General features: G+C 47.4%; 1 protein-coding gene across 1 annotated transcript in view; it reads right to left on the bottom strand.

Annotated features, from left to right (window-relative positions):
- Positions 1-19,778: 19,778 nt before the first annotated feature.
- SLC43A1 (solute carrier family 43 member 1) overlaps positions 19,779-27,792 on the bottom strand; it is a 375,520-nt gene continuing 367,506 nt past the window's right edge. Inside the window, exon 15 of the mRNA XM_085651420.1 lies at positions 19,779-20,210. Coding sequence (XP_085507546.1) covers positions 20,028-20,210 — 183 coding nt within the window. The 3' untranslated portion in view covers positions 19,779-20,027. The remainder of the gene's footprint in view (positions 20,211-27,792) is intronic.

Below are 27,792 nucleotides of genomic sequence, written 5' to 3'. Positions count from 1 at the left end.
CCGTGAGCAGTGAGGGTTAAGGCGAGTTCATAATTCAGTAGTTTGGATGGCGCATATGTCTCAAATCCATCAATATTTCTTTGACGATCTGGTGACTCGCATTTAAAAGGGGATTTCTATGGTTCTTTGCATGGCTAATTAATGTTTCCAGTACACAAAGACAGCCTTGGTTTGGTCGTACCATAATGGGGGCCGTCACTTACGTATAAACCGTCGGTTGGCTACGTTAGAAAGACTTTTCTCACACCTGAGATTATCTGGAGCCCCTATAGCTGAGAATTCGAAGGAAAACAGGACAGACCACTGCCTCTGGTGGGGTGGCTGCCCACTGCAGCAATAGGTGGATAGGGCATGGGTGCATGTGGCACATTTGTTAATGGTGCAGGACAATTATTGTTTTACTTTAGGAAACTGGGATCTCATGCCCAGGTTCTGTCTTTTTTGGCCACCAGTAACCAGCCCAATGGTGGGAAAGTACAATTTTCATTTATGCTGTGTTATGCTAAGTACAGTTCCTACCAGCAGCTACGGGTTTGTGCTAACTGAGCTGTAGGATGGTGGCCGGATTCACATAGTGAGTTATGTTATCCCTGTGATGTCATGATGAGGTTTGGTAGCACAGGCTAATAGAGGCAGATGGTACTAAGTCTCTCTTGTATGGACGATACGAAGGGTAATTAAAATAACCTGGTATGGAGTCTCTTCTGTAGTGTGCCCCTGTGGGAGTGCGGTTGGCACATTAAATTTACACTGCCTTTGGGATAAGCCAAAGTCTCTGCCTAGCCACTTAGGGGGTGGGCAGGTGTCAGCCTAAGTGTGTACCCCCTTCCCCTAACTAGAGAGGTGGGTTCGGCCAGGATTAGGTGCATACCCTGGCCTACCAGAAACTCCATTTACAACATCGGTAGAGAATGCCTAGGAGTTGTTTGCAGTCCATTCACAACCGCCCCGCAGACCGAATGTTTTAGGCCACAAGGTTTGTGGAGGGCTCTTGTGTGGGAGCCTGGTGATGAGCTACGGTCAGGCTAGGATGTCTTGTTCTTTCACCGCAATGTTGAGTCCCAGTCACAAGCGGATTGTATCAGGGTGAGCTGGCTGTGGGTCAGGAAGCGCCAAGGCATCAGTAGCACTGAGCAGCTTACAGCCAGAGGCGGTGTCCGATGCAAGGGGCATCTGTTAGATTAGAGCCCTACTCAGAGGTACCGCCTTAAGTGCTTGGAGGTCTGTTGACACCGCCTTTCAATGGAAGCCATTGTCTAGCGGGCTGCTCTGAGCAGAGCATTTGCAGATGTAAGTATCGGTATCAGCTACCAGTGCAAGTGTGCTTTCACTAATTTACTCAGATAACTAGGACAGGAAGTAAGGCGGGCTGGATAACTCTTGCTTTTACCTGCATTGGCACATCTTGTCAGCAGTGATTGTCAAAGGGATTGCACTTCAGCCAGGCAATGTTAGCACCCATTCACACCAAGCCGATTGTTCAAGGTCACCCTGGGCCGCATTGACACAGCCCAGGATTTGGCCCTTGTGGTTGTCAGTGCCATGAATTACTACATTGAACTGAACAGGAGGCGTGACCATGAGTTACACCAGCAGAATTATGGGGAGAGCTAGACTCCACCCATGGTCAAGGTGTAGGTTTAAGTATTTGGAGTGGCACTCTTATTTGACCAGGGGTTCGATGCTACACGAGGGCATCGCCGCTTTGCGGCCAGAGCACGGGCATTTGGTGTCTCCCAGGGGGCAGCAAGTGAAGGCAAGGCTCTTTCCAAATCTGGCACCAGAACACAAGGTAGACAGGGCCAACTTGCCTGTTGGGTGACTTGTGTAGGCACCTGTGTAGTTGTCACTCCACAAAGGGTTGAGTTGTCTCCATTAGTGGGCACAATACATATATTGTTTCAAACCAGATTTGACACCATTGATGTGTTCACCAGGGTCTAGCAATCAAAGAGGTCTGTGGAATTGTCTGGTCAACGGTGCGAAGTGCACTCTAGAACCAAGGTTACACATCTTGCCAGGCATCTTAACATCCCAGCCACACCAAGCCTGTTGCTTAGGCTCCTGGGCCGCATACACACAGCCCGGTATTAGGCCTCTGCGGTGGTCAGCGCCACGAGTTACTAAATCACCTGTACAGGGGGCGTACTGGCTGACCAGGCAGTATTACTACGGCCTCCAAGGGCCGATTAGTCAGACACCAGTAGCAGTGAGGGTGGCCTTGCCACCAGTGGGTCTCGTGTGTGAGCGGGTTAACTGCATTGAAAAAGGCATAAAAGGAGTATGGCATAACACAAAGGAGGTAAATCCAGGACCAGCCACCCTTACACATGGTTTTCGGTGGAGGGCATGTAAGTCCGGGGTAACCAAGAGTACTGGGTCTAGTGCTTTGCATCTTGGGGCAAAGCGGGTTTGCACGCAGGGGGGTGTCTAGGATCGTACCAGGCACTCTCGGTAGTGTAGAATGTGAAGAACTGCACATTGCCACTAATTGGAGTGTGACAGATGCAACAATTTGGTTCCAGCCAAAGCGATTCAAGGTGCACAACAGACAACCGTTCACTACAGCCTCGCTGAAGGTAGTTGGGTAGCAGAAGTATAAAACGGGACGTCTTGTGCCAGGGGGCGGACATCGCTCGGGCGACACAGCAGTTAGACTGCTGTCAGACGAGGGTGCTTGCAGGCTAGGAGGCCAGGCAATGTAGCACAATGTAGCAAACCTGGCCCCAGAACACAAGGTAGTCAGGGCCAACTGGTCTGTTGGGTGACTTGTGTAGGCACCGGGTAGTTGTCACTCAACGAAGGGGTGAGTTGTCTCCAATAGTGGGCACAATACATATAGGTGTGTCTCTGGCCTTACAGCTGTGTGGAGCCTGGCTCAGTTAGAGGTACGCCCATGTAAAATGTGGGTATTTAAGGTTTGCAGTCAAAGGCCCGCCCGGTTAGCTTGCTGGGTGGTGGTTAGCTAACATAGTGTGCTGACGTCCCAAGAAATGGGGAAACAAGGTGTCGAGCACAAAAGGCTACTATGTAAAAGAACATTTGGCACGTCCAGTGATCAACAATGATTAAAATTTAACGGAGCAGGTAATTTTCCCCCTATGGGGTGGCCCAAGGGTGGTCAGTGTGAACGCCCCTGCCCCCCTTTTTGGGAATGTTCTAGGATGTGAAAGATGCAACAATTTGATCCATGCCAAAGTAAACCAAAGTTCTTATGGTCAGATGCACAACATACAACCATTCACTCCAGCTTCACTGAAGGTAGCCTGTTAGCAGAGGTATAGAACTGGACGTCTTGCGCCAGGGTGCGGACGTTGCACGGGCAACACAGCAGATAGTCTGCTGTCAGACGAGGGTGCTGGCGGGCTAGGAGGCCAGGCTATGTTGCAGAACCAATGCTAAGGACCTCTCCCGAACCAGGCTGCCCGAGAGTGTGAGTGCAGTGCGATTTGCTATGCTACAGGGTATATACAGGCCCATACAGGGGAAGAAGGGTACATTGCAGGTAGCTGCATAATTAGAGTGGGGGCAAGACCTATAGACGATGTGCACCGGTAGCTGCAAGAGGGTGGTGTTAAGATCAAAATCTTGCAGCGGCAAGTTAGCCAGGTGACATGCGTCAGTTGGTTAGGCCAGAATGTGTGCCGTGACTCCAAGAGCGTCTGGAAAGGTGTTTGGAGCACCATCGCTGACAATTCCAGAGCACACACTGCACCTCGGCCCAGTAGGTAAGGCCACATACTCATGTGCGGCTTGATCTTGTGGGAGGCAATATTCCCAGGAATATCAAAGTACTAGGTCTTTAGCTGGGTTGAGCATCAAGGGTCACAGCTGGTTAGCAGGTATGTGTGTATCTGTGATCGAGGTTTAGTTAAGCAAGCCTGGTAGGTGGCGTAAGTGGTCACTCCAAATCGTTGCTGTGACTGCAACAGCGTTCGCTATGCGAACAGTCTTGTTCGCCAGGGTATATTAATTACAAAGGTCTGTGCACATGTCTGGTCAACTTCAACAAAGTAGGTGCACTCCGCTCCCAGGGCAGGTTACGGGTCGCTTCAGTGATGCACGAAATGCCCTGTCCGCATAGCCAGAGTATACAGGCTGGTTGTGGAAGCAGTCTTCTAAGCAAGTGTGCTGCTGTCCCATAAATTGGGGAAGCAGGTGTTAGGAAGCACAAAAGGCTAGAGAGACTGCAACTACAGGTTGCAGGAGGTGGGAAGGAATATAACGATGTTTAAGAGTAGAGCTCCCTCCTGGGAGGCCATCACATTCTTGCAGGTCATGCGAGGTTCTGGTGCATTCCCAGAGAAGAATAAACCGCTCCATGCGCAAGTTCGCAGAGCAAGGGGCTTTGGCTTCATCAAGCATGGGCTATGCCGGGCGTACACCAAAGGTTATTTTGATAAAGTTTGAGTGCACTTGGCACAGGTGGGCCTGGATCTGTTCCTACTGGACATGAATGAGGCCCGGGAAATTGCAGGTTGCAGTGAGAAAGGAACTGTTTTGGTGGGGGGGCTCTTTAGACGACGGTTGCCGCCTCCAGAGCTTTGGCGGAGTTACAGGGTGATCTGGAAGCATATGGGTACAGAAGGGTACCTCTGCAGGAGCACAATAGGGGTGCCAGAGCCAAATCCCAGGAGCCTCAGGGGAGAGGCCTGGAATAATTACGTCAGCACCCCGTTAGTCCTTCGAGCGGTTGTGGGCCTGAACAACCGGGGACTTGCCTTGGTACGCTCTGCCCTGAAAGGGGCGTGAGTAATAAGGGAGCAATGTGTCACATGATCCAGTAAGGGGATCACCTCCATAAGGGTAGCGCTGATTGGATTCTCCACAGTGCGTGGCTCATCAGGCGGGCAGGGCAGCATAGGTTGGTACAGCTGCCTGCCCTTGGTGCCCTTGGATCTCCTGTAAGATAACCCACCATATTGCATACTTTTGTATGGAATAAACCTGCAGCAATATTTTTCCCAAACAAAAGTTGTGTTGTGTATTTATTTATGCATGCATACTCTGTTGTGGTGTGGGTGGGGTGTTTTGCCAATAATGGGACTATGCGGCTGCCTGCGGCCCCCGCAGGGGGCCACCCTGCATGGGCGGCCCCATTAGTGCCATTTGGGCATTTCCCCACCCCCACTATTAATGTGGGACTCTAGGAGGAGTCCCCTTACCAGATGCGACAAGCGCGTCACTTCCGGCGCTCCGAGGAGGTGGGGAGGTATTTATGCCTCCCCCAGCCATCTTGGCATCCTCTTTGCGCCAGACACGCCGTCTCCCACCCTACCGCCTACCCGGTGTGGGGTTGGGAGACGAAGTACATAGAACATTGTAATGTTTTCTTTTGTTGTTGCAGGCGGAGTTACAGGGTGATCTGGAAGCATATGGGTACAGAAGGGTACCTCTGCAAGAGCACAATAGAGGTGTCAGAGCCAAATCCCAGGAACATCAGGGGAGAGGCCTGGAATAATTACGTCGGCGCCCCGTTAGTCCTTCGGGCGGTTGTGGGCCTGAACAACCAGGGGCTTGCCTTGCTACGCTCCGCCCTGAAAGGGGTGTGAGTAATAAGGGACCAATGTGTCACGTGATCCAGTAAGGGGATCACCCCCATAAGGGTAGCGCTGATTGGATTCTCTACAGTGCTTAGCTCATCAGGCGGGCAGGGCAGCATAGGTTGGTACAGCTGCCTGCCCTTGGTGCCCTTGGATCGCCCGTAAGATAACCCACCATATTGTATACTTTTGTATGGAATAAACCTGCAGCAATATTTTTCCCAAACAAAAGTTGTGTTTTGTATTTATTTATGCATGCATACTCTGTTGTGGTGTGGGTGGGGTGTGTCGCCAATAATGGGACTATGCGGCACTGGGCCAGTGGCGAAATGCAACTTGGTCTAGGCCCGGTGTAAAGGCTGCATTGTTAGAGGTCGGCGTCAGCAGGGAGGGGGGGAAGTGTGGAAAGCCTCTTACATAAGGCAACAAGATCTTACACTCTCGAAAGTGCATTAGTTACCGGGGAGGGGGCCTCTGCGGATGGGCCAAGAACAGAATCTTCCAAAGGGAGGTGCTTGTGAGTGTGTGGTCTATAAAAAGCCATCTGTACCACTCCACCAGACCGCAGAGTTGGTTTTGTTTAGTTTATACATTTGCAGAGCGCATGGTTACACCGCCGGTGTCCCTGAGCTGGTAGCCGAGCATCAGATAGTAAAGGCTGGGGTATAACAAGCAAGCTTTCTGCCCATCGGTAGGTGTTGGGGGTCTTACTAATTTATTTGCGGGAAAAGCCATGTCTCCATCTTTTTACGAAAAGACGTTTACCGGGGTTCTGTTCTTATATCGACTGGCAGTGTATTCCAATGCTTAGCTGCCAGGTATCAAAATGACCTGCCACCCATCCTAGCCTTTCTGATTCTCGGCACCCTCACTAGCGTTTTGCCTTCTGATCTCAATTGGGTAGCTCGGTGCTACTGTAAGAGGTTCGGGATCCCCAGTTCCCCTTTCAGTGGAGATTGGGTAGACAACCATTACAACGCGGATGTTACAACTCGTTGCCATTACCCAATCTAATCCAGCTTGTGTATCCTTTCCAGCTCCCACAATTGCTGTTGCAACTGCTCTCTCTTATCCCGCCGTAACTTGTTATCAGCTGCAGAGATGGCAACGAGCTCACCTCGTATCACTGCTTTTAATGTCTCCCAGAGCAGAGAGATAGAAGTGTCAGCGTTATCATTCAAGCCGAGGTTGTTTGTGATGGCCTGGGTGATCTGTTCCACAACAGCATGCCTCTGAAGAAGGGTTTCTCTCATCCCCCGCAGCCGGGACATCCACGTGAATATGGCAGACCCAGGACAAGAGAGACTGCGGCATGGTCAGATAGGGAGCGATGTCTGGATTCCCGTAGTCCCTAAAAAATAATCGAGCCGGGCATAGGTCTTGCGGGCGTGGGAATTAAAGGTGTAGTCATGGGTCTGGGAGCAGGAACGGGGTCACCAGAGGTCCCTGCACCCCAATTCTTGTTCCCACAGTGCCCCCTCTGAGGATGTGGTCCCGACTCCCCCACGTCGGAACGTCATCTGTCACGCTCATTGTGAAACGCCAGATTCAAATCCCCACCCAGGACCCCTCTTTGACCCTGATTGGACATGACCTCTGCCAGTGCCCGGTAGAAGGGATGGCTCCTGGCCCTCCTTGGGTGCGTAAAGGGAACCCACCGCCAAGTATTGTTCTGCCACTTGCACTCTGCATGCTAATAAACGCCCTTTAATTTCTGCGGTTTGTTCCTGGAACGAATGTGAGACTGGCAGGACCACCCGCTGTTTCGGTATCAGCAGATGAGAAGTGCTGGTGTGGGAAGAGGCTTGAGGTGCAGGTGCGGCCCGTGCAGGTAAGAGCGGTGGGGCCTGGTGGGGGGAGATTCCGACAGAGGCACATTGAATTATTCATTTGATTTTCCCTTGTGGTCGTCTGTGGAACCCCAAAGCCGGCCCCAATGGTTACCTGCATGGTCTGTGGCTGTTGAGGTGACGTTGCATCAGGATTATCCCGCAGAAACTAAAGTAGAGCTACAGGCCGGGCTTACGTTGTACAAGAAACTGGTTTTCCAGGCCCAGGTGGAAATAAGATCCGAGCTTCGGGGTCCGCCATAAATACATCATTATTCATAATAATAGAAAGGGCCGGCGGCCTGTCAGGTACATTTTCGTCCCTCTGGTATCGCAGGGGGGAGCTTAAAGTTTACAAATAGGCAGATAGGTCGGTAAGTTGCTAAGCCTGCACTTTGCAAGAGGGTTTGGGTCTAAAACAGAACCGTATTTGTTGTTATGACAGAAAAACATGTCAGTTGCACTCCTTCTGGATGGGGTGGTACCACAAGATTGTCAGAAGCATTGTGTCTTAATATCTTATATGTAATAATAGAATATCTGCCCCCAATGAGAGGATCACTTTGTAAATTATATTTAGGGCGCAATATTTATGTCAGACAATATTTCTGTAAACAGTATTGGGACTTTTAACCTCATTGACAGCAGTGGAAGCCTCACTCGTGTGAGATCCTCCCTTGTGATCTAGTGCACTCCAGGCATTGTGTATTCACATGGATCGACTTTCGCCATCTGCAGGCATCCTCACCTCTGAACGTTTGTGTGTCTGTGATAGCATTGTGCGTGCACGTGGTTTGAGATGGTTGTGTATGTGTGTAAGTGAATGGTTGTTGAAGGTATGTGTGTGTGTGTGTGTGTGTGTGTGCTATCAGTTACAAAACAAATAAATGGCCAGGCTCATTGGCTTTGCCAATCTTTATTTTGTTCTTGTTTTGTGCGAGAGCTTTTTATGTCATTCAATGACAATGTTTCCATTAAGTTTGCACTATTTATCTATGGACAGAAAATACTTTTGGGCGAAAACATTGTATGTTGTTCCTCCGTGTGTGGTCTTTGTGCTGGCATGTTGTGGAATTCAAGGTTTTTATTTCATTTTTGCTCATTAAGTTAAACACAGCATTTTCCAATTGTAATTAATGTGTGTGTGTTGGAATGCTTGAAAGTCCTTTTTAGGTCTCGCCTGGCATTAGAAGCGCGCATGCGCTGCTCTCACCTTGCGAGGGCTTCTTGGAATCGATACGATTCCAGAAGCTCGCTTTCTGTTCCGCCCGTGTTTTGCATTGGTGCGCGTCATTTTGCATCACCAATTATGCAAAACTGGGTGTTACGATTGTCCAGGAGGCTTTTTAGCCCCTCCTGGTTACCACCCTGTCCACTTTTGGCCCCGCCCACCGGGTTTCGATCTTTTACTTGCTGCGGAAGACAGTGTCTCTTAATTAGCTGCTAAGCACTTTTTTATTTTCTTTGTGAGCCACTCTCACTGCAAGCACAACATGTTTGTTTTTATTAACGGAGCATTGCGCTTTAAATTTTAAATGCAGTACTGTGCTGTACAGAGCCCTCATTGCTGTGCGTGCACTACATGAACGGATATTTGTTTGTTGTGTAGTGTGCAGTACTGGGCTGTACAGAGCCCTCATTGCTGTGCATGCGCTACATGAACGGATATAATAGGCTCTTGCTCTACAAAGTCTGCTGGGTGTTTGTTTAGCATATTCATACAGCACAAACTGAACTCAAGAGTAGTAGAGACCTTTACAAGACACCCAGTTAAATTACATAAGAGCACATTCACACAGGAGCACATTGCCTTTTAGAAGGCACAGGAGATTAACTAATTTGCCCAGAATAACACATTGGTAAACCAACGCACGCGATCATCATGCGTGATTAATCAATTAATCTCCCCATGGTCCCCCTGTTTACTAAAAACAGGGTGCTAAGGAACTTTCACATGCGCTATAAGAAGGGACCACCCCGTTAAATCTGTTTCGTATTCTATCTACTCGCCGATTTTTGTATCTAATATTCAGCCTCTTTCTGCTCTCCCATGTGCCTCCTTTGAGATCCTCCTCTCTATCCGCATTCTGCCAGCACCCTCCCACCCAATAGTCGTCCACCACCACCACCACGTCCACCACCATGTCCACCACCACGTCAACCACCACCACATCCACCAACATGTTCACCACCATGTCCACCACCACCACCACCATGTCCACCACCACATCAACCACCACCACGTCCACCACCACCATGTCCACCACTACCACCACGTCCACCACCACGTCCACCACCACCAGCACCATGTCCACCACCACCACCACGTTCACCACCACCACTTCCACCACCAAGTCCACCGCTACCACCACCACCACACCCACCACCACCATATCCACCCCCACCACCACATCCACCACCACCACCCCGTCCACCACCACCATGTCCACCACCACCATGTCCACCACCACCACGTCCACCACACCACCACGTCCACCACCACGTCCACCACCACCACTTCCACCACTTCCAACACCACGTCCACCACCTCCACGTCCACCACCACCACGTCCACCACCACGTCCACCACCACCATGTCCACCACGTCCACCACCACCACATCCACCACCACGTCCACCACCACGTCCACCACCACCACCACTTACACCACCACCACGTCCACCACCACCATGTCCACCACCACGCCCACCACCGCCACGTCCACCACCACGTCCACCACCACCATGTCCACCACCACCACGTCCACCACGTTGTCCACCACCATGTCTTCCACCATGTCCACCACCACCACGTCCACCACCACCATGTCCACCACCACCACATCCACAACCACCACCATGTCCACCACCACCACTTCCACCACCACCACATCCACCACCACCACATCCACCACCACCACGTCCACCACCACCACATCCATCACCATGTCCACCACCACGTCCACCACCACCATGTCCACCACCACCACCACGTCCACCACCACCACGTCCACCACCACCACATCCACCACCACGTCCACAACAACCACGTCCACAACCACAACCACCACGTCCACAACCACCACGTCCACAATCACCATGTCCAGCACCACATCCACCACCAAGTCCACCACCACCACGTCCACCACCACGTCCACCACCACGTCCACTACCACCATGTCCACTACCACCACATCCACTACCAACACGTCCACTACCACCACATCCACCACCACCACGTCCACCACCACCACCACCAGTGACAGGTAAAGTGTCACTGGAGGGCAGAGGTAATAGGAGTGTCAACCCTGGCTGTACATGTGACATTTAAGGATGCATTGGGTGCGAGAAGACGGGAATAGGGGCTAGAAGTATTACACCAGACCCAAGATACATTTTGAAGAGGCGCAATGTCACAGGGGCTCCTGTAAAAGCACTTGCAGCATCTCTACCTCACAGTGGCAAACCTGCACGAGCCACTCACTCAAAACAAGCATTGGCATAGCCAATAGGTCTAGCCTTTGGGACCTTATAAGTGTTTAGCCATGCAACACTTGATGTTGTTGCACCAATGATATTGTGCTGGATAACTAAACACTTATAATGTCCCAAAGGCAAGTCCTATTGGCTATGCCAATGCTTGTTATTATTAGTTGAGTTTCATGTGTTTTGAGTTGGTGGTCTCAGATGTTATGTACTAGAATGTCTTGGCCACAGAGTGAATGTTTGCTTTTCCTTTTGTGGTTGGAGCCTCTAAAAATGTACATGCATGCCTTATGTGCAAGGGCTTGAATAAGTGGTGCCTGAATGTGTACATTTCACTGTCTTCTCCGTTAGTAGCATCTCCTCATCACTGCTTGAAGTGCTTGCTGTATCCTACGGTCTCATTGGCTCTCTCTCTGTGGATGTTTGTTATTCCATGCATGCACAGAGCTGATCACTACGGTCATCAAATGTTTCTCCTTTATATTTGCATATTTTTCCCTTTATTTTTTTTGTTTGGATTTATACACTTTATTAATAAGGTCCTCTAAACTTTCTTCTGGTCTGTTTCTTTGTAATATTTTTAAGTTGATGCTTACGTGCTTTCATTTCTGTTTCCAAATAGTTAATATTTTTTTATTTTATTTTTATTTTACAGAGTTTCATATAGCGCAAACTTGACCCGAATCGGGTGTCAGAGCGCTTTATTTAGCACCAGTTGCATTACATGAGGACACTCTCAGGAAGATTATATCAAAATACATTTATTAAGAATTTGAAACCATTTCTCCACAAATTATTTCTGTTCCCTAATCAGCATAGCTTTTAGTGGAACTTGTCATCCCTCGGTATCATCTTTACAGAACATTATTGTACTTTTGTTGAAGCATGTCATTTTTGCCATATTTGTTTTTGAGTAAGTAATCCAATTTTTTAAATCACTTGTTCACTGGTTAGTTTTGCTGATAGTTTGGCAATATTCTTGATGATTAGTGTCAGGATTTGCTTCGCCTCCTCACCTGTACATCCTCCTTTTTAGGTGGAATTGAATCAATCTCCACAAAGGTTGTAATTATTCTGATAAAGGAAGATCTGTGGCTATGTTTGTGGTGTAAATTTAAAAATGTCAATTGTTTGATAATCCCCACGCTCATGTTTCTTTTTAATTTGGAGTTTCCCCATTTGAAGAGTGTAAATGTGCTGCATTTGATGTCTCTGCCACAGGATTGCTTACAATTTTACATTAGAAATGTTTGTCCTGACTACAGGCACATTGTGTGTTCATCATCTTGCTTCTATTTGATTTATTCACTTATTCATAAATACGCTAGACCCAGAATTTCTTTCATTTAAATAGTCCTTTCTGCATTTTTTGGAATCATTCATCAGGAAGATGTGTCTCCATTTACAATAAAAAATCTGGAAAATTAATTGGAGGGAGAATGAAGCACATCAAGAGATGAGTCTTATAGAGATTATATTTTACTTTGACAAATAATATTCACGCCTAAAAATTTCAGCAAATGGTCAGTCTGTATCCTAAGACATTGTGAATAAAAAATCTCATTAATAATTAACATCAATGTTCTCTGCTATTATTATAGTTCAAATATACAGGGCGGATGGAGTCGGCTGACCATCCTGTGGTGGAGAAATTGCATTTAGCACATACTCGATTAACAGAAAACTCCAAATCAAAAATTTTTGAGTGCAGGGATTAACACGCAGTTTAGAATAAGATACTGTCTCATTTGCATTACAGATGGAAAACACAGGCCCCGGCATTGTAGATTTGCATAGTGGGCTTTCTCAATGACATCACTCAGAGCCCAACAGGTATAAAAATCATCGATGGGTGGAATGCTTGAATTAGTCTCAGCCACTGGTAATCCCTCGGGCAGCATCCAAATCCATTGTCTCATCGGCTGGACTATTCCTATTGGTGCAGGGTCAAGACTGATTTGCATATGGCTGAGTCCAAACTGAGGTGGCATGGTAAGCAAAATAATGATGATTGGAATGCAGCCTGAGCGATTGCCAGTGGCTGAGATCAAGCATTCCATTCATCACCTTGTTGTTTTTGTATTTGATGCCCTAAGTGAAGCAGGTGGCGGAGACGCACCTCTCGGGCTCTCTGTGCCACTGTAACCGGGCTATACCTGGCTGTAGAGCCCTCGATAGGCCTCCCATATCCTCACCCCTTACGTAGATCAGCAACACAGTGGTTGAGGAGTCACAGGGGAGTCATGCATGACATGGCTTAACAATCCATTCAACACCTGGTGTCGTGCTCCCCATGTCCTCCCTCCCCACCCAAAGGTGCGCCCTAGAGCGGCCGCCATTGTGACAGCAGCTCTCTGAGTGCTACTTCAGCACAGCCTAGAATTCTGGTGCCAGTTGTGGGTCCATGTCGATGGAGATTGGCGACAGCAGAGTGCCTCCCTTGTTCCTCTAACTCCCTCAGGCCTGCAGCGACCTGAGAGAGACAGAGAAGCTGGGTGAGACAGGAAGCCTGTCATGTGAAGGGGGAAACAGTCACACATAAACTGTTTTCTTTGCTTTTTATGCTCTTGGCTGTTTTCAAGGCTACCCGTTACTCTGGCCCCAGCAAATTAAGTACCATCTTTGATCAGTCAGCGGTCTAGAGTTCCTCCGGCCATTAGGAGCCGGTTGGTCTATTTACGCTCCATGGAGGCGCGGGCCCATTGCAGACTAAGGCAAGGCAGCCTATTTGAAACCTGGCAGCACTTCACACTTTGATTACTTCCATCTGAAACTTTACTGAAAACCTGATGCTTTAATAGCCTGTTTTTTGTCATTTAGGCGTTTGTAGTGTTTTTATTCTTGGTTCGTCCAGCGTCCTTAGCTCAGCTCTACCTTCTTAGTAGAGGGTGGTTGTTTCTGTTAACAAGGCTCAGGATCAGGGGTTGCGGGCCCTGTCACGGATCACCCCCTGATCATTTGGCTTACTTGGTCAGCTCTCTGATCCACCCCGGTTATTACCGTTTGTACGGAGAGAGCAAGAGCTTCCACGCTCACTTCTGGGTTGACATTCACAACCGCCATCTTTGTTCAGTCAGTGATCTACTGTTCCCATTAGGAGCCCATTGGTCTATTTAAGCCCAATAAAAAAATGGATGCTCGCAGCAGGCGTTCCGCTGGTGTGCCAAAGGCAAGTCCGTCTGCCCCCGTCGCTGCCCGACCATCGCCCGTCACAAGGACCCCTGCATCCTTTCCCAGTGACACCATCACAAGACATAGACAATGCTATTATTGGGAGGAATTAAGTTTGATTGGAGGCAGGTCCCCTTTTGAGAAGGTTTGGTCCACACCTTGCTGCAATTTATGTCCAACTAACAAAGGAGGTCCACCCTGCGGCCCTGGCTGTGGCTTCTCATGCACAGGGCGGGACTGCCATTAGCACAAGTGTGATATGGGGGCCAATAAGTTCTCTGGAAACAGGCTAGAATTTGAGAAGTGTATACCCCCAGAATCCGGAGGGGCTCACTCCACCCAATATGATAACTCTACACCAATCAGAGATCTATACTATAACACCAGATCTATCCTCAAACACGCACTTAAACTATGGGGCCTTCTGTCCTCGCTCAACCCAGACTTGTCTTTCATCACAGAAACGTCGCACCATCCTCAGGCCCATCCTAGCATTCCTGGAGAAATATAAGGTGATAGGCTGGCTACAGAGCACAAAGCGGGAGGGGCGATTGCCTGTTCCGCCATCCTGAAGGCTGCTCTCACCGACACGCTGCGCTCTGCCTGGGTAAAGAGGTGTGTATTTAAGGCAGAGACTCCCTCAGGAGTATTTGAAATGGGGCCTTGGTTTATCGTCCCCTGGGCACCAAGAGAGATTTTAGCCAAACCATAGTTGAGCGCTTTGCGCTGTACTCGTTGGCAAAGGATAATTGTATGTTACGGGGCGATTTCCATCATCATGGGGAAAATGTATTGGACACTGAGTATGCCAACTCTTCTCTAACCTTCAGTGTTCGGGTTACAACAGAGGGTTGTTGGACCTACACATCTTGCAGGTCATACCTCACATCTCCTTTTTGCTAATTCTCCGCAGCTGCAAATGCACAGCCCGAAGCCCCTGGTCTGGACTGAACACAATGCTATCGGTTTGGATATGTGACGTTAAAACGCATGCCGTTGCAACGCAAAACTTTACCCTGACTTTCTGTCGGGGGCGCTGGAAGTTGAAATATTTTAATTTACTATTCCAACTCAAGTGTGTGCAACAGTAGGGAGGGTGTTGGAGTTAAATCCAACACCTTCTACCCACTGCTACACACCTTTTGTGTTGCAATGGCATGCGGGGTAATGGCATGCGTTGTACTGCTTTCGGTGTAACTGCTGTTCCCCTATCGGTTTTGACCCACCTGGGCCTGCTGTTGCGAGCAGGTTCACGATGGCTGGTAGAAGTGTGATTAGACCGTGTGGATAAATGAATCCTCTGAACTTCCAAGCTGCATTTCACTCCCCGAACATACACACATTTGATGATGTTAATGATGCTGTAACCAGCCATCACAGCTCACTCAGCTGTTAATGTGGTGGCTCCTTCTCAAGGTGCTAACAACAGATCATTCAAACCACAAGCTCCCTGTTACTCATCTGAGTTCAGGAGATGGTGCAGAACTAAATCCCCCCCTGATAGAAGGGCTTACAAAGAAGCCCTTCATAGATATGATAACTCGATAAGAAGAGAGATAAGGGAGACATGCAGTCCTCACATCTTAATAGTGGTTCAAGTGGTGCAGAATTCGGCGCCCCGAATCCTCTTCAATCTTCCCCGAAGTACCCATATGTCTTTGCATTTGAGGGCACTTCACTGAGTTCCTATCAAAAAAGGGTCCTTTTTAAATCCCTGGTCCTGGTTCACAACAAACTGCGCAATACTGGAGCTGGATATCGGAGAGCGAGGATCTGTGACTATGTCCCTTCCAGAAACCTACGGTCCTCCTTCGATCGACTTGGCTAAAGTTAACACAATCTGCCAGGTTAGAACCAGTGGTAGGTCCCTTTCCTATCTCAGACCAGTCGCCTGAAATAAACATCCCCTAGAGCTACGTACCACAACTGAGCAATCCACCTTTAAGAAAAGATGAAAAACATGGCTTTTTCAACAGGCTTAAGAGGAAGATCTGGGTTTTGTAGGTAGCCTTGAATCCAGCGCCAGGACATGCCTTGGAGTATCTGTGTGCTATATAAATCTCATATCATCTTCATAATAGGATTGAACAGACTGGCAATTCTACAAAAGAACTATTTAAAGTACTCCATGATTTTACCAAACCTGTAGCCTGAATGCTAGCAATACCGACATCCCAAGAACTCTGTGCCTCGCTTCTTAACCACTGTGAGGACAGGACCTCTGGGATCTACAAGAATTTTCACACAGCAGTCAGAAGACCCACAGCTTCACTTAATTGGAACCCATTCCCACAAGCGGCTTCAGCCCATATGGAAAAGATCATTGCCATCTCCCAAGAACATGCCCAAGGTATGTTGAGGAAGGTCACATCTGGCTCTCCGTCCGAGCTTTGCCATACATACGTAGCCTCCTCTCTATCCTCTGCTCACTTCCTGTATTACAGATTTACTCAACCTATCCTTAGACACAGCTAAAATGCCACAGGTTTGGAAACCTTCCTTGGTCATCCGTATTTCAAAAACACTAATGTAGACCCTTCAGACCATGCGAATTATAGGTTCAGCTCTCTTTTGCATCTTCTTGGTAATAGTTTAGAAGTCCTCGTCAATAAAGAACTTTCTAAATATTTGGGGGATAATTGCATACTGGACTCCTCACAATTTGCTTTCAGGGCTCACTGAGACCGGCCTTATGGCAGTAATAGATTCCACCTGATTACTGTTGGATAAAGACACTCCGGCCACGCTGGTTTTACTTGGTTCGTCGGCCGCCTTTGCTCCTGCCTCACATTCCATTCTTATTTAGAGACTGTATGAGATCGGCCTTGATGGGAATGCCCTAGATTGGCTGAAAGATTTTCAGGCCGTGGAACCCAAGGGAATCTCATTACACCCTTCTAATTCTAGAAATAAGACCATAGATAAAGGGGTTCCATGGGGTTCTTCCCCGAGTCCTACCCCGTTTAATATTTACATGGCCCCGCTTGCAAAGATTGTTTGTGCTTGCAGTTTGGAAATCATATTGTATGCTGACGACACCCAATTGATCATTTCCTTTAAGCAGGATCCCGAGTCATCTAAAGTCAGATTCGACTGCATGCGTTAGGGGGCCGCATGACTGACCTTCAACTGTTTACAATTGAATGGAGGAAAGACTGAAATTCTACTGTTAGGCAAAGTGCAGACACTCTGGTCAGATGATTGGTGGCCAATAGAATTAGGTCTGGACCCTTGTCCCAGGAGGGTAGTAAAGAACATGGGCATCTTTGTGGATAACATGTTATCCATGGAAGAACAGGTTTCCTCTATTTGTGGTACCTGCTTCAATATGCCACGGCTGCTAAAAACAGTATTCCAATGGCTTCCTTTGAGCTCTAGAAGAACTTTGATCATTGGTCATTTAGATTATGAGAATACTCTTCAAGTAGCAGCCAATGAGACTCTTGTCTCCAAATCACAGGTGCTACAAAACACCGCGGCCCGCCTCGTCTATAAGATTCCTGCTGCGGCCCCTTCGATACCCATGCTCAAAGCTGTACACTGGCTGCCTGTCAGCAAGCACACTCTGTCTAAATTCCTATGACTCACTCCCCCTCATGGGGAATGGCCCATCTCACCTACGAGCCCGGCTTTCTTGGTATCGTCCCAGCAGAAATATGAGGTCCATGGATAAAGCCTTCTTAAGGCTGCACAACATTCGTCCCTCTAGGGATTGTGGTCGCTCTTTTTCTTGTCTTGCGTTGTACCACTGGAATAGCCTTGGTTCCTGTTCTGATTTTATTTTCTTTTTTAAAAAGTTGTAAACCTGGATCTTTTGAAGATCTGTCTTTCCTTCTGTCTCCATCTAGAGCCAAGATACTCCTTCAGGAGTGAGTCGTCTTGTGCTAAATAAATGCTGTTAACATCACATCACATCACATAACATTAGGCAAGACTTTTAAACACACATGTGAATCATTGAGCCGGCAGTAGTGTCTAATGCTGGGGTTTAAACTCCTCTCTGCTGGTGGAGTTCACAGAGTTTTTGTCACTCCGCGCTCCACTTGGAGTACAAAGTTTGGCATAAAATCCACCTCCACTGCGGCGCGGAGTTTGCCAGAGCAGGGCACTCTCACGCTCACCCTTCACACCGAGACAGACACCGGAAGTCCTTCACTTCAGATTGAAGTAATGACACACATGGCCACAGTGGCGCAGATCAACTCGCTGTGTCAGTCGTACGGGGAAAGCGGCACCTGCAAGTACAGAGACAAGTCAATGCCAATTCGCACATGGCTATTGGCTACTACGAGCCGCGCAGTTTCACCCATGCAAGATGGAGCTGTGCTGCACCTTCCACATAGTGGAATATGCGTGCCCCTATGGGCGGTGCTGCTACTTCATCGGCAATGCCAAGGAGCGGCACCAGGCCGAGCCAGCCTCTCCTCCCTCTCGCCTTTCCCTCCTGCGGAGACTTCAACAGCACACAGCAGCAGCACCCAGCAGAGGGGCTTTGGCAAGAGACCACACTTCTATGGCTTCCCCACCTTGGTGCAGGCTCGGTGCAGACTGGGCCCGAGCCAGCCGAGCCCCATGGCCTATGATGCCGTCGGCTTCTTGGCAGGCCACTACGTGCTGCTGGGCAGCCTGCTCACCCCACTGGCCGTGCCTCCAGCCTCAGCTTCTCCACCTTCCGCACTGTGGCACAGGCTGGGCCAGAGCCATCTTAGCCAAAAGCCCCACACACCGCCGCAGCTCTATGCAGAAGAGCTGCAACTGCTCTCGGGCAACAATGCTTTTGGGTCCTTCATGGGCCAACCAGAAGCAGAACCTGCGCAACCAGAACTCGCAGTACCAGCAGCACTCCCAGTTCAGCCGCGGGATGAACAACAGTAAGTAAGTGCACTTATAAATTAACCTATGAGTGCTGATTAATGTTTAGCCATGCTTTTCTGGCAGTGAAGTAACATCATAACGTATTGCTTTGGTCTCCACCGAACTGGCCTCTCATGCCACAGCCTTTCTACTTTGCTACACGTGAAGTTTGGCCTACTATTTTACTCTGCCTGCTCGCGGAACTCCACGTAGCATGGTGGGGTTTTGGGTCACTTCGCGGAGCTCTGCGAACTCTGCTCAGGCCTAAATTTTCCTGTCAGCAAAACTGTTCACTGGAGAATTGATTTTGGTGTAAGTCATGGATATGTGAAAAATGTTGGAACTCTTGGTGCCTGCTTTGTCTAAACAGTTAAGTGGGTGACTAGAGGTTCACCGCGGGAGGGCAGTCTGAGTTTTAGGTGTTAGCTTTGAATGGAGGTGTAAGAGGCTTCACGAGACAGTGAGACCAGGTTGGCGAGTGAGGACACCATGTTATATCTGTGCAGCATTCTCGGGGCCCTCCCTCACCACCCCTTCAGTATTCCAGTGGTGGTGCTGCTGTGTGATGTGACCAGGGGCGTGCGATTTAACTTTATTCAAGCTGGAAGGGGGACCGTAGGGGGACTGGAAACAGCCAGGGGTGGGAAGTAGCCAGGGTGTCTCTGGGGAGATTGGGTTGGTCCCAGCTGACCCTTAGATTGGACCCAGTGTAGGGAGATACCCTCAACGTCTTTTGGATGAAGAAGGCAGTCTGCCATGAAGTTGCAAGTAACTGTGATGTCCTCCTGGCTGTCTCATGACCTTACATTTAAGAGAGAATTATGTTTGCGATGTGTTCGATATAAGTGTTCAATAAAATACCATTAATATTGTAATGCACAAAGCACTCCATCGTGGCAGTGTTCAGAGAATTTATATCAATATTTTTACAAAAATATACTGATAAATAACACCAAAGAACGCATACAAAAGTCCGAACTGCGGAGTGGGGGTGGTCTTGTCCATCTTTGGCGCGCCCTAATTCAAGTCTTGTCCTTAACGGTGGGGGTGGGAGAGCCTTCGCTCAGGCTGGCACCCTCCACCTCTCCCTAGGGGTGAGGTTTAGACACCGGCTCTCCACCTCTCACTGTGGTCCCTGGATGGCTCTACGCCGTGCTGTCCTTCGTCAGCGTCCCGTTGGCCTCGGCCTCTTGCAGCTTCACGTGCGCACCGTCCGCCAGCAGCGCCTCCTTGCCCGCCATCTCCTGGATCAGTTTCCGGCGGTAGTAGAAGAGGTATCCCGGAAGCAGGAAGCCGAAGATAGAGAAGATCAGCAGCCCAAGGTTGACCTGTGGAGATTAGGGGAATGGAGTTAGGAAACGTACAGTAGGGGGGGAGAAGCAAAGAAGGCAAAGTATGCAGTGGGAAGATGTGATGCAGGAAAGGAGGGGGGCAAGAATGGTGGTTGAGCAGTCGTGTGGTGAGGGAAACGGGGAGGAGAGATGGAGGGTAATGGTGGGTTCAAGAAAGGAAGAGTAGGAAGGGTGAAAATGGAAAGAAAGGGAAGCGAGTAAAGGGACAGAGAGGGATGATGTCAGAAAGAGGATAAAGGGAGTTTGGGGTGGTAAAGGGTGAGGGAGTAAGGGCAGCGATCAATGAATCAGGAGACGTAATGGTAAAAGGGAGGCTGAGCACAGAGAGTGCAATGAAGGGAGCACTGGAAGCGGGAGTAAGGTATCAGTGAAGTAGGAGTGAGGGTTAAGGACAGGAGGGAGAAAAGGAAAGGGAGAAGATAATAGGAGAAGAGGCAAGAGAGGGAAGAAGAGGAGGGATGAGAAATAGGAGTGAAGGGAGAAAAGCATGGTAGTAAAGGGGTGTAATGACAGGGAGTGGGAAAGGATGCAAGGAGGAGATAATGGGTAGAGTAAAGAGGACACAAGAGTGGAGAAATGCAGAAGGAGGGTGTAAGAGGATGAATAGACAGAGAGTGGAGGTGTAAGAGAAGAGGTGTGGTGAGGAGAAAAAGAAGAAGGAAATGTGAAGGGATAAAAGGAAGAAGAGAAAAACATCAACACCAAGAGGAAGAAAATTAGAAGAGAGAGAACAATAAAAATGATGTGCAAAAGGAAAATATAAAAAGAACAGAATGCATCAAGAATAAAAGTGGGGTGAACATGACGAAGACAAAGATCAAGGAGAGAACATGAGCGGAAAGGAGAAATTTAAAGGAACGAGACGAATACAGTGAGAGGTAAAAAGAAGCGAAAGAGAAGGAGGTAGCAACGAGACGGATGAAAAACGTGTTAACTATATTTAAAATTCTACTAAGTAGTTTAGTTACGTTTTTATAATCCATATAAACACACATTTCACTATCCAAATGAATATTTTATGACTGATACAACTTCATCCAGTGCTTCCAATTGTGAAGAAATTCAACTGTGTAGCATTTCCCATGTGTGCATCTGGTGTTTTGGAAATAGGCCATACCACATATGCTCCTTTACAAAAAAAAAAAATATATCTTTTTTTTATTCCTTACATTGCATAACTGCCAGTCTTGTGAGTGAACTCTCCGTGAACAAGTTCCTTAAATAACTCTGATTACAAGTATGAGAAGCAGTGGTCATGTGCCAATCAACCCTCTCTTCTAAGCCCATCCTGCACATACATTACCATAGCTATGCCAGGTGTCATTCAACTGCACTTTGTATTAAGTGAAGCATTACAACAGCATTACCACTACCACTACCACTACCAGCACCACCACCACCACCACCACCACCTCTACCACTACAAAATGTTATTCACTAACGAACGGCCGAGGACCTCCGCCTCAATTTCCTTTTCTGCACAGAGATCTCTAGGCTGGTGGTGGTCTCCGCACATGTAGGAGTATGAATGAAATGAAATGAAAAATGAGTTTATAAAGCCCATTAAACCCGAGGGTATCTAAGTGCTATGCCCGATGAACAGAGCTCCTAAGCACAGAAAGTCTAGGAAGCCTATGATGAGAAAAGCCAGGTTTATAGTGAGTTCCTAAATGAGGCAAAGGAGTCAAGTCTAGCGATGTGGACGGGCAGGGAATGCCATAACTGGGCAGAAGCCCCGGAGAGGGACCGCCCGCCCCATCTGACTTTCCAGAACCAGGGCATGGAGACTTCCCGAGCTGAAGAGAATCTGAGTGACCTGCCTGGAGTGTACCAGCTGAAGAGGGAGGAGAGATGTTTGGACCCTTTGTGATGGAGAGCGAGGAAGACTAGGCAAATAGCCTTAAAGAAAATAAGGCTTATTTACAAGCCCCTTGCGCCACCGGTGCGTCACTTTTAACATGGGAAAAAGTGACATACAGGCGGCTCAAGGGGCATGTAAATAAGCCCCAATGCGCTTCTTCACAGGAAGCCAATGCAGCGCTCTAATGCCATCTCTGTCAGACGTTCGTTTGGGAGTGTTAAGAATAAGGTGCACAGCTGTGTTTTGCACCACTTCTAGATTGTTCAGTGAGGAGGCATTATTGTTCAGATAGGGCACACTGCAGTAATCGGGTCTGGAGAAGACTAAAGCAATGGCAACCGAGTGACGCAATTCAACTGGAAATGAAGGAAAGACCTTTCTGAGATCCTGATTATGTGAAAGCAGGTACTCGTGATACAATTGACCAGTGAGTCACAGTTCAGGATGTTGAAGATTACTCCAGGATTTTTGGCCACTTTAACAGGCGTTGGTAAAGGGCCACATTCCTCAGGCCAGAAACGGCAGGACCAGATGGATTCTTGCACGCCAAACACCAGCACCTTCATTTATTCCGTGTTCAGTTTAAGAACATTTTCTCTCATCCAGATGTTAATCTTGGTCATGAAAGATTAAACTTGTTATCTATCGAGGGCAAGTTGTCAGAGATGGATATGATAATCTGGTGTCATCGGCATAAGAGAGCGCTGGAAAACCGCAGAACGCATTAGTTCAGCGAGAGGAGTGACATACAGATTAAAAAGAGCGGGGCCCAATGAAGACCCCTGGGGGACCCCACATGGAAGGCTAAAGGCCTTAGCTTTAAAGCCTCCACAACAGACAACCTGCACCCTGTTAGTGAGGGAAGGAATGGCACAATCAAGGGCTTTCCCTCAGACACCTGCCTGATGAAGGCTTTGAACCAGGAGCACAGGTGAGACGGCGTCAAAGGCTTGCGACAAATATGTTTTGGTAGTAAATGTGGAGGGACAGGGAGAGCGCTGGGAAAATGGGGAACACTTACGACAAAACGGGGAAGGATTTTAGGGGAAGTCTAAGAAGGGGTTTGGGGAGTGACTTATATATGTATGTCTGTCTGTCTGTCCATCTGTCTGTATCTATCTATCTATCTATCTATCTATCTATCTATCTATCTATCTATATATATATATATATATATATATATATATATATATATATATAGATAGATAGATAGATAGATAGATAGATATAGATATAGATATATTTACCATATTAGAACTGAATTCATTTATATATATACACACACACACACACATATATCTATACATATATATATTCACTGAAAAAACCATAGGTTTCACACACGTTATAGTTAGGAATTATCATTTACAAAACCTTGCAAATTCACTTAAAAAACCATAGGTTTCACACATGTTATAGTTAGCTGTACAGTTCACTCGTAAAAAACCAATGAAATTCCACGTTATAGTTAGATCAGGTAACTATAACTTGCGCGCCCACAATAAACTGCTCATGACGTCACATATTACATCACTCATGACATGGTCAGTGACATCACTCATGACATCAATGATGACATCTGAAATTACACATTGTGGATTGCGGTCGCGCAAGTTATAGTTACCTGATCTAACTATAACGTGGAATTTCATTGGTTTTTTACGAGTGAAATGTACAGCTAACTATAACATGTGTGAAACCTATGGTTTTTTAAGTGAATTTGCAAGGTTTTGTAAATGATAATTCCTAACTATAACGTGTGTGAAACCTATGGTTTTTTCAGTGAATTTGTACGGTTTTTTAAATGCTAAGTTATGTTTTTATTTTTTTTTCTGGTTTTTCACTGTGCGCACATATATATATATGAACATAGTGGAAATCATTTATTTCATTTAACATTATATATATATATATATATATATATATATATATATATATATATATATAAATTAAATATCGGAAATATATAATGATTGAATACTTACTTTATTATTTTAAAATGTACAAATCAACTTAATTTAAAAAAGTAAGATTTTAGCTATGAAAACTAATTTAAATTCTACACAATTTAACAAAATGTAATAAATATAAAAGAAAAAGGATAAATATATGGTTTAATCTTTTTTTAAAACTTTGAGAAATGTTATTTAGTAATTACATTAATTGTATTTCCTTATTCAATACACATTTAGTTCAAAGATATATTGTGCTGTAATATTGTATTTTAATAATTCTAGAAGTATAATAACTATTTCAAATTATTTGACATTTATATTAAATTGTTTTAATAATTCTTTCAAATAATAATAAATGTAAATATTTTTTCCTATATTTTTGCACGGTCGCAGAGAGCTCCACCTAAGAGTGAAAAATTACTAGGCCTTCCCTGCTCTGCTTTTAATTCGGAGGAGGTCATGGGTAGAAGTAGGAGGCGAGATTGGAAAAGCTCAAGGTTTCTCCATCTTTGGCGATGGATGCCAGGGAATCTGTGCATTTATTGCCACAGGGGACATTTTTAAAACCGAAAGTCCGTCACTGTACTGAAAGTGACATGGTGGGCGCACCAGAGATTTATCAGAGATAGTTTAGGGATTACCACTACTAGTAAACTGGTTTACCTTGTGAAACACCCTGCTCGAGCCACTGCAAGCAGAGAGTTTACCTGGAGCTGAAGAAGAAAGGAAAACTAGTTGCATGAAAAATTCAAAGCTGCCTGCCCAAGACCAGAAGAGACTTCTCTCCAGCTCTGACCTGAACATCTGCCTCTGAGATCCTGAGTTTGATGTATGGACCACATTCCCCGAAAAGAGTCTGCCCACTGGGAGAGCACGATCCAGGGACCAAGACCTTTCCTTAATGTGCTTACCATCTGTGTCAGCTGTCCTTTGAGCAGCAGGTAAGAAACCCTCAAAGCCATTTCATAAACATATCTTATTAAAAAAGAGCACATTTTCAGCTCGCAGTGTTTGCAGGAAGGAGCATCTTTCAATTACTCTTTCTTAATATGGGTATATAATATAATATATGGGTATATAATATAAGGCATACTCAGCCCTTACAACCTGTACCAACAGAAATACTGATTCTGCAAAATGTTTCTGCTTCAAGGACATTATTTTCCGCCCACTGGGAGGGATCTCCTGGGGGTACTGCTGGTGTGGAAGTCTCTCAGCTTTCATCAAATACATCACTACATGTGAGGGCAAATGTTCTGCTCCCTACGTAGGTCTAAGGATCACTTTTTGTACCTTATGCTGTTGTAAATTAAGAAAGGGTAAATGCCCTTAACATTTTACATTAAACTGAGCAAGGCCATTAAACTGTGTTCAAGCTTTTACTGTCTATTACAAGATTGTTAATTTCCATTGGCATTTCCCTTCAAGTACAATTCCTAAGAATGTAGATTTAGAAACAATTCATGCAGTATTTATGTATTTAGAGGTTTATAGAGCGCCTGGTTACTCCAAGGAGTGTCCCTGCGCTAAGAAATAGCACCAAGTGGGAGTCAGGAAAACCAGAAAGAGGCGAGGTCCGCCAAGTCAGCGGACTAAAACCAGAAAGAGGCGAGGTCCGCTAAGTCAGCGGTCTATAACCAGAAAGAGACGAGGTCCGCCAAGTCAGCAGACTAAAACCAGAAAGAGGCGAGGTCCGCCAAGTCAGCGGTCTATAACCAGAAAGAGACGAGGTCCGCCAAGTCAGCGGACTAAAATCAGAAAGAGGCGAGGTCCGCCAAGTCAGCGGTCTATAACCAGAAAGAGGCGAGGTCCGCTAAGTCAGCGGACTAAAACCAGAAAGAGGCGAGGTCCGCCAAGTCAGCTGACTAAAACCAGAAAGAGGCGAGGTCCGCCAAGTCAGTGGACTAAAACCAGAAAGAGGCGAAGTCCGCCAAGTCAGTGGACTAAAACCAGAAACAGGCGATGTCTGCCAAGTCAGCGGACTAAAACCAGAAAGAGGCGAGGTCCGCCAAGTCAGCGGACTAAAACCAGAAAGAGGCGAGGTCCACCAAGTCAGCGGACTAAAACCAGAAAGAGGCGAGGTCTGCCAAGTCAGCTGACTAAAACCAGAAAGAGGCGAGGTCCGCCAAGTCAGCGGACTAAAACCAGAAAGAGGCGAGGTCCGCCAAGTCAGCGGACTAAAACCAGAAAGAGGCGAGGTCCGCCAAGTCAGCGGACTCGGCCTAAAGAGCCAGGTCTTACGGTCCTTACAGAATCTCGCCTCTGAAGGTTCACGCCTCAGGTGCGCGGCATAGAATTCCACAGCTCGGCTGCCCATACTCTGAAAGAGCAGCCCCTAGACGCAGTCTAAGCACTCTAGGAATCGCTGCCAGAGCTGCTTCACTGGACCCCAGATGTCTAGCGGGAATATAGGATTGGATCAAGGTAAAGAGGTAGCTCGGGCCCCTCTGATTCAATATCCTGGGCGTAAAGCAGAGAGCCTTAAAATCTACCCTGTGCCGAATAGGGAGCCAATGCTGTTCCGCAACACCCGGCCTGATGCTGTGCCATTTTGCAATATGGAACAGCATCCGGGCTGCAGCGTTCTGTATTCTTTGGAGCATTCCCAGTCTGCCTTTAGAGACCCCCAAATATGGCACATTACAGTAATCAAGCCTGGACACCAGAAGAAACTGCATTACTGGTTTTTTTGCTGAATCAGACATGAGCCCTAATACCTTCCTCAGCAGCCTCAGCACCCCAAAACAGGTGCCCACCGTGGACTTGATCTGGCTGTCAAAAGACAGCTGTTCATCAAACATTATGCCAACATTTTTCACTTTAGGCTTGTGTATCGGTAAAGAGCCCAAAACACCAGGCCGCCATGTGGCGGAGTAGATTGAAGGTTGCCGCCTCACCACCATAACCTCGGTCTTATCTGTATTTAATTTCAGACCGCTAGCCTGCATCCAAGCCGCCAGGTCAACCAAGAAGGATTTAAAATGTGCTCCCACACTGCCATCATCTTGCACCAGTGTGATAATAAGCTGAGTGTCATCAGCATACGACACGATTATCATGTCGTGGCGTTCAACTACATCCGCCAAAGGACGGAGATGCAGATTAAAAAGGGTAGGACTCAAGGCCGAGCCCCGTGGCACTCCCTGCTGAAGAGGAATACTGTCAGAGGTGTGTACCCACAGCCGTTCCATCAATTGTGTGTCTTTTGCTTTCTCGCCCTAAGTGCGCCAGGTATGCCCAGACGTGGGTCCTGGGCTCACTGTGCCACTGGAATTAAGCTATCCTGGCTGAAGAGGGGTGAAACCCCAAAACCGGTCCTAGGTTGCTTGTTTCCAGTCCATGGAGGACCTGGCTTGGCAGTTCGGGCTGGACTGTTCCCATGAGGCGCAGGGTCAAGACTGATTTGCATATGGCCATGTCTGAACTAGGGTGGCAGAGTGGGCTAAAGAACGGTGATGGATCAAACCCAGATCTCTTGACTGGGGGTGAGTGTTTGATTTGTTCTGCATTCCGTCCATCAATTGTGTGTCTTTTGGTTCCAATAGTACAGCATGCTAAAGAGTGTCAAACGCCTTGTCTCAAAGTGTCCTTTAAAAACTCCACTGCCACCTTTAGCGGAGAGCTGGGAATGCCACGCAATCAGGTCATAGCCGATGCTTCTTCTGGTATCTATGATGTCTCATTTAATAATGTGTTTGTTGCTAAGGACAAATGGAGGACCTCACAACAAGACTTATATTTG

This window comes from Triturus cristatus, chromosome 4_1, assembly GCF_964204655.1.
Source record: "Triturus cristatus chromosome 4_1, aTriCri1.1, whole genome shotgun sequence".
Taxonomy (NCBI): Eukaryota; Metazoa; Chordata; class Amphibia; order Caudata; family Salamandridae; genus Triturus; species Triturus cristatus.
This window is presented reverse-complemented; position numbering and strand designations above follow the sequence as displayed.